The 13,631-nt window shown below is 41.6% G+C and overlaps 1 protein-coding gene across 1 annotated transcript in view; it reads left to right on the top strand.

Annotated features, from left to right (window-relative positions):
- The window catches only part of ITPR1 (inositol 1,4,5-trisphosphate receptor, type 1), a 355,741-nt gene that overhangs the window by 133,976 nt on the left and 208,134 nt on the right, over nt 1–13,631 (top strand). Inside the window, exons 6-10 of the mRNA XM_010844129.1 lie at nt 6,080–6,166; nt 8,177–8,335; nt 10,333–10,431; nt 11,642–11,725; nt 11,823–11,969. Coding sequence (XP_010842431.1) covers nt 6,080–6,166; nt 8,177–8,335; nt 10,333–10,431; nt 11,642–11,725; nt 11,823–11,969 — 576 coding nt within the window. The remainder of the gene's footprint in view (nt 1–6,079; nt 6,167–8,176; nt 8,336–10,332; nt 10,432–11,641; nt 11,726–11,822; nt 11,970–13,631) is intronic.

Consider the following 13,631-nt stretch of genomic DNA (forward strand, 5'->3'; position numbering starts at 1 on the left):
GGACTGTGCTATGCATTTCTGGCACCCAGCATCCCTGGCTCTTGTCCAGAGTACCAGTAGCGATCCCCTCCTCCTCTCGTCTTTGTGATGATCAAGGGTGCCCCCGTAGTCTGTGCTGGAAGCCTGGGAATCGTGTTGAATGGGTAGAAAGGGTTGCTCAATTCTGTACATCTCTCAGGAGAGCTATTTAGCACGCACGCCTGTGGGATTATCGTGGTGGAGGCAATGCATGTGTTTAACGGTCCTGGCTCCCCTTTTCTCTAATAATAATGATTATGTTCAGTGAGTTCTTGCTGTTGTTTAGTTGCTAAGTTGCATCCGACTCTTTGTGACCCCATGGACTGCAGCATGCCAGGCTCCTCTCTCCATGGAATTGGATACCCATTTCCTTCTCCAGGGTATCTTCCCAACCCGGGGATAGAACCTGCGTCTCCTTCGTTGGCAGGCAGAGTCTTTACCACTGAGCCATCAGGGAAGCCTGAGATCTTCTTAGTACATCTCAAACTGTTTCTTCTCCTACACTATTTACAGCAAGGGTTGTAAATTAAGGTTCCTCGTGGCCAAGCAGGAAACCAGTTGGAACAGAGGGGTCTTGGTGGGCCAGCTTGCTCAGTGGCTCATGCCTGTGTGCAGGTCTGGGGACACCTCCACCTTCCAGCTGCTGCTGCATGGGAGGGTGGGCCTAGAGCTGCCATCACATATCAAGAGAAACTAAGGACCCATGCTTTGCTGTGTTATCTTTCAATTTTTTTAAACTATTGGCAGCTAATGCCATTAAAGTTTAAAACACACACTCAACACCAACACCAGAATGGCTCAGGCAGGGTAAGGTTCTTGGTTACCCATTCGCAGCCTGTGATACACATGTCATTTCATCAGCAGTTCCTTTTCATGCTCCTTCCCACAAATGAACCCTGAAAAAAGCCACACAGTTGAAAACTGCAATCCTAAAGGTGACCGAGAACTTTGAACTCCTTACTAAAACAAACAACAAATGTTCTCTTTCATGCTGTTCTTGCTTTAAATAGATTTTAAAAGGAAACCAGCGCTGTCCCCCGATTTAGGATTACTGACGTGACTTTTGGGTCTTAGTTACTCTGTGCAGTTCCTACTTTCCTTGCTTAGTTGGACATCTTTTTTCCCCCTCGTGTCTGAAAGTCATTCACATGCTCTAGTGTCGTCATTAAAATGCTGTATTTTGGGAAGCCGCTTGCCTTTGGGGGTGGATGACTGGTCTCCAGGGGGTTTTCATTTTTATTTTTGTCAACTACTGTGGAGCACCCCAATCAAAGGTCAGATTATTTTAAATTAATGCCATTTAAGGAATTAGTTGTCTAGACCACTTTGACTTCCTTTTGCCTAGGCTGTGCAACATGCCGCCAGCTCTCTGAAGGACAGTGACATCTAGTGGCTGGTCGCTGTACGTGTCTGTTCTTTCAGAGAGAACTGGATGCTAACCCCGCTGGTCATAATTTCCCAAGATCTTGGCAGAATGAGGTTCCCCTACCCTTAGCCAATCATGTAATTTGTTCTTTGGGCATTGACTGCATTTCCTGACAGCGTTTCTGTCTGTTACCTTGAAATAGCACCTACATTGTTTTGGTTCTGAGAAATGATCTGTTACTTTAAGCTGGGAAGAACCAGAGGAGTGATGAGTCTTTATTGTCTTCTGAAGCCTGGGTCCTGCGTTGCTTATTTTCAGAGGCCTTAATTCAATATCATGTTCAGAGTTTTTTGACCTTAAATAACTTTTCCCCACTGCTCCAGTGACCTCTCTGTGGTAATGTAATAATGGTTTCTCTATTTCTGAAATAAAATAGCAGGTGACTGTGATGGGATTGGCCTTGATGTTGCTTAGGGAAACACAGTAATGCCCATGGTGAATAGTGGTGGTAGAGAGCATAGCATGGAGTGCCATTTCTTTTTTAGAAATTCGGAACTGTCCTCAAGTCATTGTGCAAGGAAAAGAGCAACAGGTACTTGATTTATTGGGGATTCTTAAATATTGAAAAGGTAGCACATTTAAGGTGGCTGTTTGTTTACTTTTATTGTTAAATTAATTTTTACTGCAGTGTAGTTGCTTTACGATGTTGTGATAGTTGCTACTGTACAGCAAGGTGAAGCAGCTATAGGTTTTCATATATCCCCTCTTTTTTGGATTTCCTTCCCATTTAGGTCACCACAGAGCACTGAGTAGAGATCCCCGTGCTGTACAGCAGGTCCTCATTAGTTATCTATTTTATACTCAGTAGTCTATATGTGTCAGGCCCACTCTCCCAATTCATCCCACTCTGCCTCCCCACCCTTAGCATCCATATGTTTGTTCTCTACGTCTGTGTCTCTATTTCTGTTTTGCTCATAAAGCTTTTTAAAAACCCAGGCTTCTTGCCATGGAGATAGGATGAAGATGCTTCTGAAAAAATGACATGTGAGTATTGTAAGAAGTGAATTTCAAAAACACATGAGTAAGAAAAGGGAAAAAAAATGGTATGCTCTCTAAATCTAAATTACCTCAAAGATAATCTTGGTTTTATATTTGGTGTGTGTCCCAGTTTCCAACCCCCTATTATTCCTGTATCTCTGTATGTTAAAGTATTAATAGGGGCATGCCGTCTCACTTGTCTTTCTTTACCTGCTTATTTCCCCACTTACTATGTCGTGAATAAACAAGTAGTTCTGTATTTTTCATGGCTACTTGATAACTCCATGGTATAGCAGTACTGTAATTTTAGATAGGCAATCCCTATGGAGTGCAGAAATACTTAGGATCCTGACAATTTTTTTCCATTCTGGGGCGGGAGGCGGGGGGCGGGCAGTGGTTATGGCCTCATGTGCATGCCTGTTTACTTCTTAGAAGAAATTCCTGGAAAAAGGATGGCTAAGTCAAAGTTATGCCAGATATTGGTGGATATATGCCAGATATATATTGGTGGATATTGCCAGATTATCCTTCAGAAGGGGTAGTACAAATCCACTGTCCAAGTGTGGACTCATCTTTAGAATACACTTGAGAGATTTAATATGTTTTTTCCAAGGTTAAAGCAACCTTGATCAGTGGGCCTGGGTATAGGTTGTACCTTACTTCCTTTTTATCAACCTTTTGCTTTACCTGTTGAACTAAAAATCATGATGGATTTTTTTTTTCCTGAAAGCCAAATTATATGTCAGTTATATCCATAAAACCGAGGGAAGGGAACTAATTTATTTCGTGAAGGGAGTTACCTAAAGACTGACTTGTGAACGCAACACATATACAGTATTTATGCACTTAGTAAAAGATGACATGAATGGGAGAGTTTTCTTCTTAAAGAGCCCTTATAGCAAAACTGAATTCTTAGAATGGTTCATAAACTTAATTCATGAAATGTTTACTTAGTAGTTATGTGTGGGCTTGGTCATCATTAAATCTTTTAATGGAGTTTTGGATATGATATTTGATATTCTTAGATATTTATTTTCCAGTTGTATATTTTCACTTATGATTTTACCTTTTGCCATTTAAGATTAAATTTAAGATTTAATTTAAAGATTACCATTTAATCTTTAGAGCTACTGGTGTTAAATTAGTCTTAAATATGAAATCCGGGCCTTCTTGGTGACTAATCTGACATTTTCTTTTAGATATGCTGGTGACCATTGGATGACCACTTTTATCCTTAATCTGAGCATAGGCAGGAACTTAATATTTTAGATTAATATTTCTTAGATTGAAGCCACTGGAAATCCTTGAGAGAGGAATATCCATGAGAATTTTCCCTCTTAACCAGGAGCCCTTATATTATTTAGTCCAAGAAACACTACTTCAAGATTCTCTAAAGGTGAATCCTTTCAGTGTGACATGTTGAGCAGAAAGGAAAAAAAAAAAAAGCATTTTTGTTGGGAAAATGTTGTTTTATTTTCCTTAATTCATCGATTTTTCCACCCTTTGGTATTTTTTTTTTTTTTTCGTTCTCCAATTTCCTGTCCTTATTAGCTGAGAACTGCTTGGCAGAAAGAATAAATGGCTTTCTCCAAAGTATAAACCTGCCTTCTAAGTAGATTCAGTCCAATGGTGTTTTTTTTTCTTTGGAAAGTACCTGTGGTTACTGGAGAGCTCTCTGGAGAGGGTACAGCTTGGGCATGAAAACAGGGAGAAGGGAGGTGGGAGGAAGTGAAGGGAAGGTGTTTGTGAAGAGGAAGAGAGAGTGGGGAAGAACCGTGCCCAGGGCAGTTGCATGCCAAGGATGGCTATGGTGTCTGCACTGCTATTGTTTCTGGATGTGTCTTGAAACCATTATATTTTTGTACCTGAGAACAGCAGACTGGTAACTAATTCCAGAAGAGCAAGAGGGAAGCCTCTGAATAGACCATTGTTTTAAAGGGTTGAGATACATAGGGTAAACTTGCAGTCATCTGTATGAACATAGGCAGACCCTTACCTTCCTTTCATGTGGTTTGTTTCCAGTTTAGGATTGCTGCCTGCAGCTTATTTTTCTCAAAAGATATGCCTTCCTAAAAATACCTATCTTTCCAGTAGAGGCAGAGTGGATGCTGAGCTTAATGGAAATGGGAAGATTCTTCATCCAGCCAACTTAGTCAACTTTTTGAAATTCTCATCATTAGGACATTTCTTAGTTACAGAGACTTATGCATAACAATCACAGTTAAAATGTGTTGAATGCCTGTTTGGTGTCTAGTATGCATTTTCTCTAATCTTCATGATGAGAGAAGGGGGCGGGGGGGCGGGGGAAGGCCTATTTTTGTCCTCGTTTTGTGGATGAGAATGCTTAGTGAGGCTCAGTGAGATTAAATAACTTGGCCAAGATGGTAAAGTTGGTTTGTGGTGGAACCAGGATCAGGTCTGAAGGGTCCTGTGGAAACAGGGACCTGGGAAGGAAGCCCGTTACCCCGTGGCATCTGCTAGCATCTTGTCTCAAGGCCAGGGGAGACTCAAGGCGGAGAACGTTGGAAACGGTTCTGAAGGATACTACTGGTCATCATCAGGCATTTGTCACCCATCAGATTAGAAGAAATCCCTGTTATTTTACTTTGGTTTTACTTAGTCTGAGTTTGGGAGTCAGGGGTTAGAACAGCAGTTTAATTGCCTAGGATGAAGCTAGTTCCTCTTGAGCATGGTTATCATATGTTAACAGTCCTTACTGAGTTCTACAGGGAAATGAAGAAAAAGGACTGTGTGGGCTGGTGGCCTTGGCCGACTGTTTTGGAAACCCTCTATTCAGCAGTATCATGTTCCCTAGGCTGCCAGAGTTGGGCTAGTGGTATCAATCTGGAGTTTACCCAAACGTGGGTGTGAGATTGTCTCTTACTTACTTAGTAGCTGTGTAATTTTTTTTAAGTGACAGTATTAAGCAAAATTTCAAATATACATAGTAGTAGAGAAAACAATATAAACTCCTTTTGTAGCCATCATTCAACTATGCATTTTCAACCAAACTTTTTCATCTCTCTGTGTCTGTTTCTTCTTTATTAAATTAGAATAATCATCTTCTCCTCAGGGAACTGCCATGAAAATTACATAAATTATAATTGGTATATAACAATAAAAATTAACACTCCATGAATCCTTCTGTGATGAGATACCATGCTAAGTGATTCCTATGAGGTGAGAGTACTGTTTTTATTTTCATTTTACACAAGAGGTAACTGAGGCTCACAGATGTTAAATAACACATCCAGGTCACAAAACCGGTATTTAAATCCTGTTTTATTTTACTCCAGAGCTATAAAGACAACCTTTGCAAATCATAAAAGGGCTATGGAATTTCCCTTCCAACCTTACCCTGATTTCTTTAAAACTATATAAGCTTTTGACTTAGTCTTACCCTAAGCAGATATCTGTGAAGTCCTTAAAAGAAAGAACACATTTTTGAAAAGTCAAAAAGGCCAACAAGCAAAGGCGTAGCGAGTTGGATTGTTAAACCCCTTGCTCATTGCACATAGCCTCTGGGTGTACTTAGGTAGTAATATTGACTTACTTCTGTGGTTCCTGTATGAACTGGCTATGTTGGTTCTGCATCACAGCAGAGAAATGAAACGCATTGTTGCCTCTTTGTGACTAGTCTTCCTCCTCCATAAACAGCATGCTGCAGACTTGGAAAAGAAGCAGAATGAGACTGAAAACAGGAAGTTGCTGGGTACCGTGATCCAGTATGGCAACGTGATCCAGGTAGGTCAAAACCACACTTCTGTCACGGAGCTGAAACATTACAAAGAGTGAAATGAAAAGCAAGCACAGTAAACCCTATTTGGACACATAAAACTCCATGGAGACAGCCAGTTTATTGGAAAAGGTCTGGCATTTCTTCTGATTAGGCTGGGTTTTCAGTTGGTTCATTTTCAATGTGAGAGTCCACTTCTCTCCTTGGAAGCTGTTAATTTAGTCTGTCCACATTTTTCAGATGGGAAGCGCCTAACTAAAGAGAAGCCTGACTGTTGTGGTCTTGCCTAACTTACATTCCCTGAAAGTTCCTCATATTTGGTAAAAACTGATTCAAGGGCTGGTCACCAGAAGTAATAAGAGCAATTCTGTATCTTCAGGTAGAATATTGGATGATGAGTCTCAGGTCTTACCTAATCATGAGGGTCATGAGGTTTACTTGTTTATCTCTGGTACCTTTACATTTGAAAGGATTAAACACAATTTAATAAATAGCTACCACAGAAAATTTCTTTCTTTTGCTGGAAAGAAAAAGTCCACCTGGGTCTGTCCTTGCAGAAAACAGTCTGTGAGAAGTCCAGTGCCAAATATGGCTTTTAAAAAACCATTAAAAAAAAATTGAAGTGTAGTTACTTTACGACGTTGCGTAAGTTTCAGGTGTATAGCAAAGTGGTTCAGTTATACACATACATGTGTATATACATTCATTCTTTTTCAGACGCTTTCCCATTAAAGGTAATTACAAGATATTGAATACAGGTTCTTGTACTGTCCAGTAGGTCTTTGTTGTTTATCTGTTTTATACATTGTAGTGTGTCTGTGTGAATCCCAAACTCCTACTTTGTCTCTCTTTACTAATGCTAATATTAAATTTACAACTGACAGAGGAGTTCCTTCCCAATTTTTCCCCTCTAAGATTTAGGGCAAGAATTCTTGCCATGCCTCAGCTGTCTCACTAACAAAATGGTAATAATAATGGTGTCTGCTGCCTATGATGATTGACAGGGACCTGTCAGAGTATCCTCTGAACACATATTACCTAATATTTATTTCCCCTAGATCTTGACATCCACCAATAGGTAATATCAGGTTACACACCACCCAAATCCAATACCTCAACAGGTGCGTGGAGGATCAGGGCTACTCATCAGAATAAGAACAAAGGCTTGGGAACACATTAACTTCCCCTTGTGTATCATGACTAGGGGATGTCAGAGGCTCATGGATCAGACAAGTTACTTCTCTACTTCTAGTAACCCTGGCAGTTTGTAAACCTCCTGAGAGTGTTCTAGAAACTATCTGTGAACCTGGAAAGGGGGATATTGGCAGTTGGCAGTGGTGTCTCCTAGTCTTATCTTGTCTCCAGAGATTGGACAAGCTTTCATATTCCCTTCTATCTTCTCTTACAGCCTGTTAAGTTGGGAAGCTTTGGTCAACTCTTCCTGGTCTAGACTTACTATGGGACGTTTCCCATCTAGACTTCAGTCTTTCCATCCCTTTCATGTACCCACTTGCCAAGTATTGAGAATAGAGTGCTTAGAAATTCAAGGTGGAAATCCATAGCAGTCATGTTTTTTCAAATGAATTGACAATCCCCCTAATGGGGTCCTCTATTAAATTGAACTGTGTCTGTTGTTCAGAAGTGCCCTTCCTTAGCTCCACCTTTGTGTCAGGGCATATTCAGACTGCAGTTCTTTAGACCCTTTTCTTGGGGTTAGACCCCTTCCTGGTAACCAATGGCAAGAGTGCTATTCTATCGGACAGCGCCCTTTACCTGAGTGACATCCATCTCGTCCAAGGCTGTTTTGGGGGGGAAATAATTTTCTTCTCCTTCTGCTCCCTTTGCTCTTTCTCCTTTTCTAATCATCCCCTTGCCCCAGGCACTTCTGTGGTTCTCTAACTTCACAGGCAGCTCAGTGGTGGGAGGAGTGTTTGATACATATTTTATATGGCTGAAAGAGAAATGGTAAAGATTCAGAGACATGCTGACAGGCACCTTATTCTCTTGGTGGTTTTCAGCTACTGCATCTGAAAAGTAATAAATACCTAACTGTGAATAAGAGGCTTCCGGCTCTGCTGGAGAAGAATGCCATGAGAGTGACATTGGATGAGGCCGGAAACGAAGGGTCCTGGTTTTACATTCAGCCATTCTACAAGCTGCGATCCATCGGAGACAGTGTAAGTGCACATTCCCAGCCCCGGGAGTGCTCCATGCCAGGCCTCCAACCATAACTGCATGCTTGAGTCAACTAGGAGAAATTTAAAGCTGGAGCCAGAGGCTTATCCTGTAGGAGGAGAAGGGACTCACTATGGAAACCAGTGTTTGGGAAACAGGGAAATTTGGAGTGAAGTGTGACCTACATACAGTAGCTCTATTTTTCCTACTGGGCTTCTGAAAAAATTCATACGAGCAGCCCATTACCTCGGTAACTTTACCATGAAAGCTGCTGTCGTGTATTACTGTCCTGGGGACTATGCCCCTCCTTCTGTATCAGTGGTAGAGTAGAAATGCTTTGCTATTTGGGAAGTAAAGTTAGAACAGAGGATGGAAAAGAAGTAGATTGAGCAGAGAAGGAGAGTGGATTTTAGGATTAGCCTCACTTGTTCTTTGTCAGTAACTCTGCGGGTTCTTCATTCCATTTCGGCGCCTGTGGTTGGCTGTGAGCTGTGCTCTTCTGGGTAGGGGAGGTCATTAAGTTATAAAGCCCCAGAAAGTTATAAGTCATCCTTTCCAAGGCCACGTAGAACCATCCTGATACTTACTATCTACCTTACTGTGTGCTTATGTGGTGGTATACTTACCTACCACTATGTATGAATGCTATCAGCAGTATTTCCAACCTTGTTAAGATTCTGAAATAGTTGTTTCTACCAAAAGAAATATGGGTTTAAACAGTGTGAAATTCTTACCAAAATGCTCAGCTAGCCTCCACCTGAAACTGGATTTTGCCATTTTTTAATATTTAAGTATACAAACTCCGGGTAGTTTCAAAATGTTTTAGTTTATATGTGTGTGTATTAAAGTATATACAGTACACCTGAAGCATCTAGTGCCAGGACACACCCCCCGCCCCACCCTGGGCAGCTGGTATACAGCAGTGATCATCAACTGATATAAAAGAACTAGTCCAGAAAAGCTTACATTTCAGCCAAAGGTTTGGGTTTTTTTTTTAATGTACTGAACATAATTATATTCATTTGGAGTTAGAGAAAATTTGATAGTATGTCTTCCCCAAATGTATCAAACTGAGAAGAGATGGGTTTTACATCTTAGGAAACCATCCTTTCCAATCTTTTTCCTCTGCGTCCATAATAATAGACAAGAAAGGGTGCTTTGTTCTGAACTTCATTTCTAGCATGTCCTTTGCTTTCCTGTCCTTTAAGGTTATCTTTTTATCTGTGCCTTGGTTGAGAAAATTAGATGGTTTTGAATTCTCAGCCTTGTAGAGTAGTGTTTTTTTGAATACTTGTAGAATAGTGTTTTTCAAAGGACAGGGTATCTATCTACGCATAGGCTAAGAGATCAATTTAGTAATTTGTGACTATTATTTTAGAAAGTGGAATAGAATAGATCGTATCAAGCTGTGTTGAACATAATGGGGATAAGATTGGCGTGGGTAACTTTTGTCTTAGATAAAGAGACATGTATATCTGTGCATACACGCGGATATGAATGTATACACACATACATATACACATATATCTACATAAGTATGTATGACCAGGTCATAATAGAAAACATATTTCTTAATATGACTTTTCAAAAAAGTATAAAAGTCATTGCTTTATAAATGTATAGCTTTATTCTCTCAAAGGTAAAGACTTACTTCAGACAATATTCTGCTTCTACCCCTAAAACTTATGTATCAAGTGCCTTAACTGAATCTAACAGAGGGAGGGCTTTTTTCTTCCTGCTTAGACTAACTTTGAAAGCATTTTTAGGTAATCAGTGACACTTGTGGGCAAAAATTTACCTTTAGTCTTGTAAAATAACACCCCCTCCTGATCAGGGTCAGGCTTTTAAAACTGTGCTTTTGTGCCGTATCATTCTACCTGCTGGAAACTGGGCCTTCTTCTAGGTAGACTCTTAAGGCTTCTCCCCAAACTAGCCACTGTTCATTCTGCAGTCCTGACATTTTTTTTGTGAAACGCTCTGTGGGTTCTTTCCTTTTCAGGTGGTCATAGGTGACAAGGTTGTTCTGAACCCCGTGAATGCCGGCCAGCCCTTACATGCCAGCAGCCATCAGCTGGTGGATAACCCAGGCTGCAACGAGGTAAGAGAAAGCCAGTTACGACTTGTGAGCAGCATATGTTACAGGAGCCCTCTGCCTTCCTGAGACCAGAGCATGGGCGTGCTGACAGTGACTTGAGTCCTGACTCAGGACAGTGTACCCATTTTGCAGGCGAGGAAACAAAGACTCAAAGCCAGACCTGTCACATGAGGCTGTGTAAGCCTGTTCCGTCGGTGGGAGCTAATAGTCACTTCAGGCCTCAGTTTGCTAAGCTTGTATCACTGGGAGACCAATTTTCTAATTTCTTAAACCAGAGGAGGCTCCCTTGTACCAATGCTTTTTGGCCAGAGAAGCACCCTTTTCTAATTGGTCCCCTAAAGAGAGAACCTAATTCCCCTACATTGGCAGCTATGAATACCCCTGCAAGAGTGACATCTTGCTTTTGGCAATACATCTACTTAAAGTAATTGGCAATTACAGGACACAAGGACAGTAGCTTGATTGTGACATGAATATTTGCCTAATGGTGGAGGGCACAAGGTCTGGAGTCAGATATTATGGATTCAGATCCCGAATCTGCCCTTCTCTACCTCTGTGACTGTAGATTAATTACCCAGTCTCCCTGGGCATCAGTTTTTCTACCTCTGAAATGGACATTATGGTTATTGCTATTTTTCAGGGTGGTGGTGGTTGTTGTTTAGTCACCAAGTCACCATCCATTTTGTGACCCCATGGACTATAGCCCACCAGCTCCTCTGCCCATGGGATTTCCCAGGCAAGAGTACTGGAGTGAATTGCCATGCCCTCCTCCAGGAGATCTTCCTGACCCATGGATCCACCCTGCATCTCCTGCACTGGAAGGCAGATTCTTTACCACTGAGCCACCAGGGAAGCCCTTTTAGGGTGTTGCTAAGGATTAAATATATTAGTGAATATTGGCCCAGTGCATAGAATGTCTTTAGTGTACAAACAGTAGCTGCAAAGAAGCTGTCATTCCAGAAGGGTGAGAAACTTACTTCCCTTAGCCACAGCTGGAATATACATAGCAATTGGTAGAAATTATCCATTTATTACCAGAGACTTCTAAAGGTCAATTGAATGTGCAAGTTCTATGGTCTTAATGACGCCAGTCTTTAGGTTTGGAGGGCTGAAGCACAATCTTGTTTCTTGGACAGAGGTGAGGCCCTTTGGGGCAGGAAGACATAGTTGTTGAGGAATATGTGAAAAAATAACTCTTAAATTTGCTTTCCAGGTCAATTCCGTCAACTGCAATACAAGCTGGAAAATAGTCCTTTTCATGAAATGGAGTGACAACAAAGATGACATATTAAAGGGGGTAAGTTGGATACATGACTGGCTGGGCAGCACTTGGCTCGTCTTCAGTTCTCTCTTAAAATGCACTTTCCTTAACCCCTCTGTGTGTCGACTTGCAGGGTGACGTGGTGCGGCTGTTCCATGCCGAGCAGGAGAAGTTTCTCACCTGTGACGAGCACAGGAAGAAGCAGCACGTCTTTCTGAGAACCACCGGCCGGCAGTCTGCCACGTCCGCCACCAGCTCAAAAGCCCTGTGGGAGGTGGAGGTAAGGGACGGCGCAGGGCAGGCAGGGAGAAAGGACGCGTGGGTTTATAGGAGTAAAGTCAGATCCAGGTACTTCTACCTACCTTGTTCCAAGGGATGACTTGGGATAACTAAGAGAAACACACACATCACGCCGTATCAGAAGGATGCAGGGTAAGCCAACTCCCACCTGAAAATTTCCAATTTCCCTTCTCTGGGTCATCCGATCATCTCTTGCTTCTGTATTTTTCTTTCCCTTCCTCAGTTACGTATCACAACAAGTGATCAAGTGCCTAACCAGCATGATGGTAGGTGAGTGCATATTGGTGACAGGACGAAAAGATGCCCATCTGATAACTGGATGGTGAAGGTGATGGGAGGCACATTCCTTGTCCTCTGGAGGTGATGAAGGAGTTTTCGGTTGGGCAAGGGTTTAAGAAAGACTTCCTGAAGGCACTTGCTACTAACAGGATAACCTATATTTCAGAAAGAAGAGATGAACAGAGTAGGTTACTTCTTGTAAGATACTGATGTGGACTTGGAAATAGCAGGCAGCCTTGGTTTAGAACTCAGTAACCTCATTTGAGGAGGAGCAGAGGATCATCCTGCAAAACAAAACAGAAACTGTTCTAGGAGACCAGATCTTGAAGGGCAATATATCCAGGCTGTGGCAACTTGGGACTTGACACATAAAGCAAAAAACTATTAAGAATATCAGAACCCTACAGAAGTAACTGTGACTGACTTTGGAAACTTAAAGTACTGCATCTTCTTCACTTGAAAATTAGTTGAAATGAATGAAACATGCAACCTTTTGAGGAGAGTTTCTGCCGTATAGACTTTGAAAACTTTGGTTACTTACAAGTCTACTTCAGAACATCTATATTTTTTCTTCTGATAAGAAACAACTGTCTTAATTTTTACTCCCCCCAAAAACCTTTTCCTGCCAATTTTCCTTCTGAATAGCCTAGGGAAACACTGAATTTATTCCTTTTTTATTTTTTTCTTGAAGATTTTAGAAACAAAAGAGCCCCTTCAAAATAAAAGAAGGAAGACAACACCATGTATTTTATATTTCTCATCATGATTTAGGATTTTCATTATACATCTTCGGCATATTCCCTGTCATTTTTACATAGTGTTAATCTTTTCCCATGTGAAGTAAGAACTTTACAATAGTGTACAGTTGAATCTTGAACAATGTGGGAGTTAGGGACATTTGCCCTCTGCATGGTTGAAAATCTATGTATAACTGATAGTTGGCCCTCTGTGTTCCTGGTTCCTCTGCATCGTGAATTCACCCAGCCATGTAGAACTGTAATATTTAATATTGAAAAACCCATGTGTAAGCGGACCCATGCAATTCAAACCAGTATTGTTAAAGGGTCAACTCCCCTCCTTTTGGTGTTATTCTCTTGTGTTTTACCCCTATATGCTGCCAAGCCGCTTCAGTCGTGTCCAACTCTGTGCGACCCCCTAGACGGCAGCCCACCAGGCTCCCCCGTCCCTGGGATTCTCCAGGCAAGAACACTGGAGTGGGTTGCCATTTCCTTCTCCAATGCATGAAAGTAAAAAGTGAAAGTGAAGTCGCTCGGTCGTGTACGACTCTTAGCGACCCCATGGACTGCAGCCCACCAGGCTCCTCCATCCATGGGATTTTCCAGGCAAGAGTACTGGAGTCGTC

This window comes from Bison bison, unplaced genomic scaffold (genome assembly GCF_000754665.1).
Source record: "Bison bison bison isolate TAMUID 2011002044 unplaced genomic scaffold, Bison_UMD1.0 scf7180017864194, whole genome shotgun sequence".
Classification (NCBI taxonomy): Eukaryota; Metazoa; Chordata; class Mammalia; order Artiodactyla; family Bovidae; genus Bison; species Bison bison.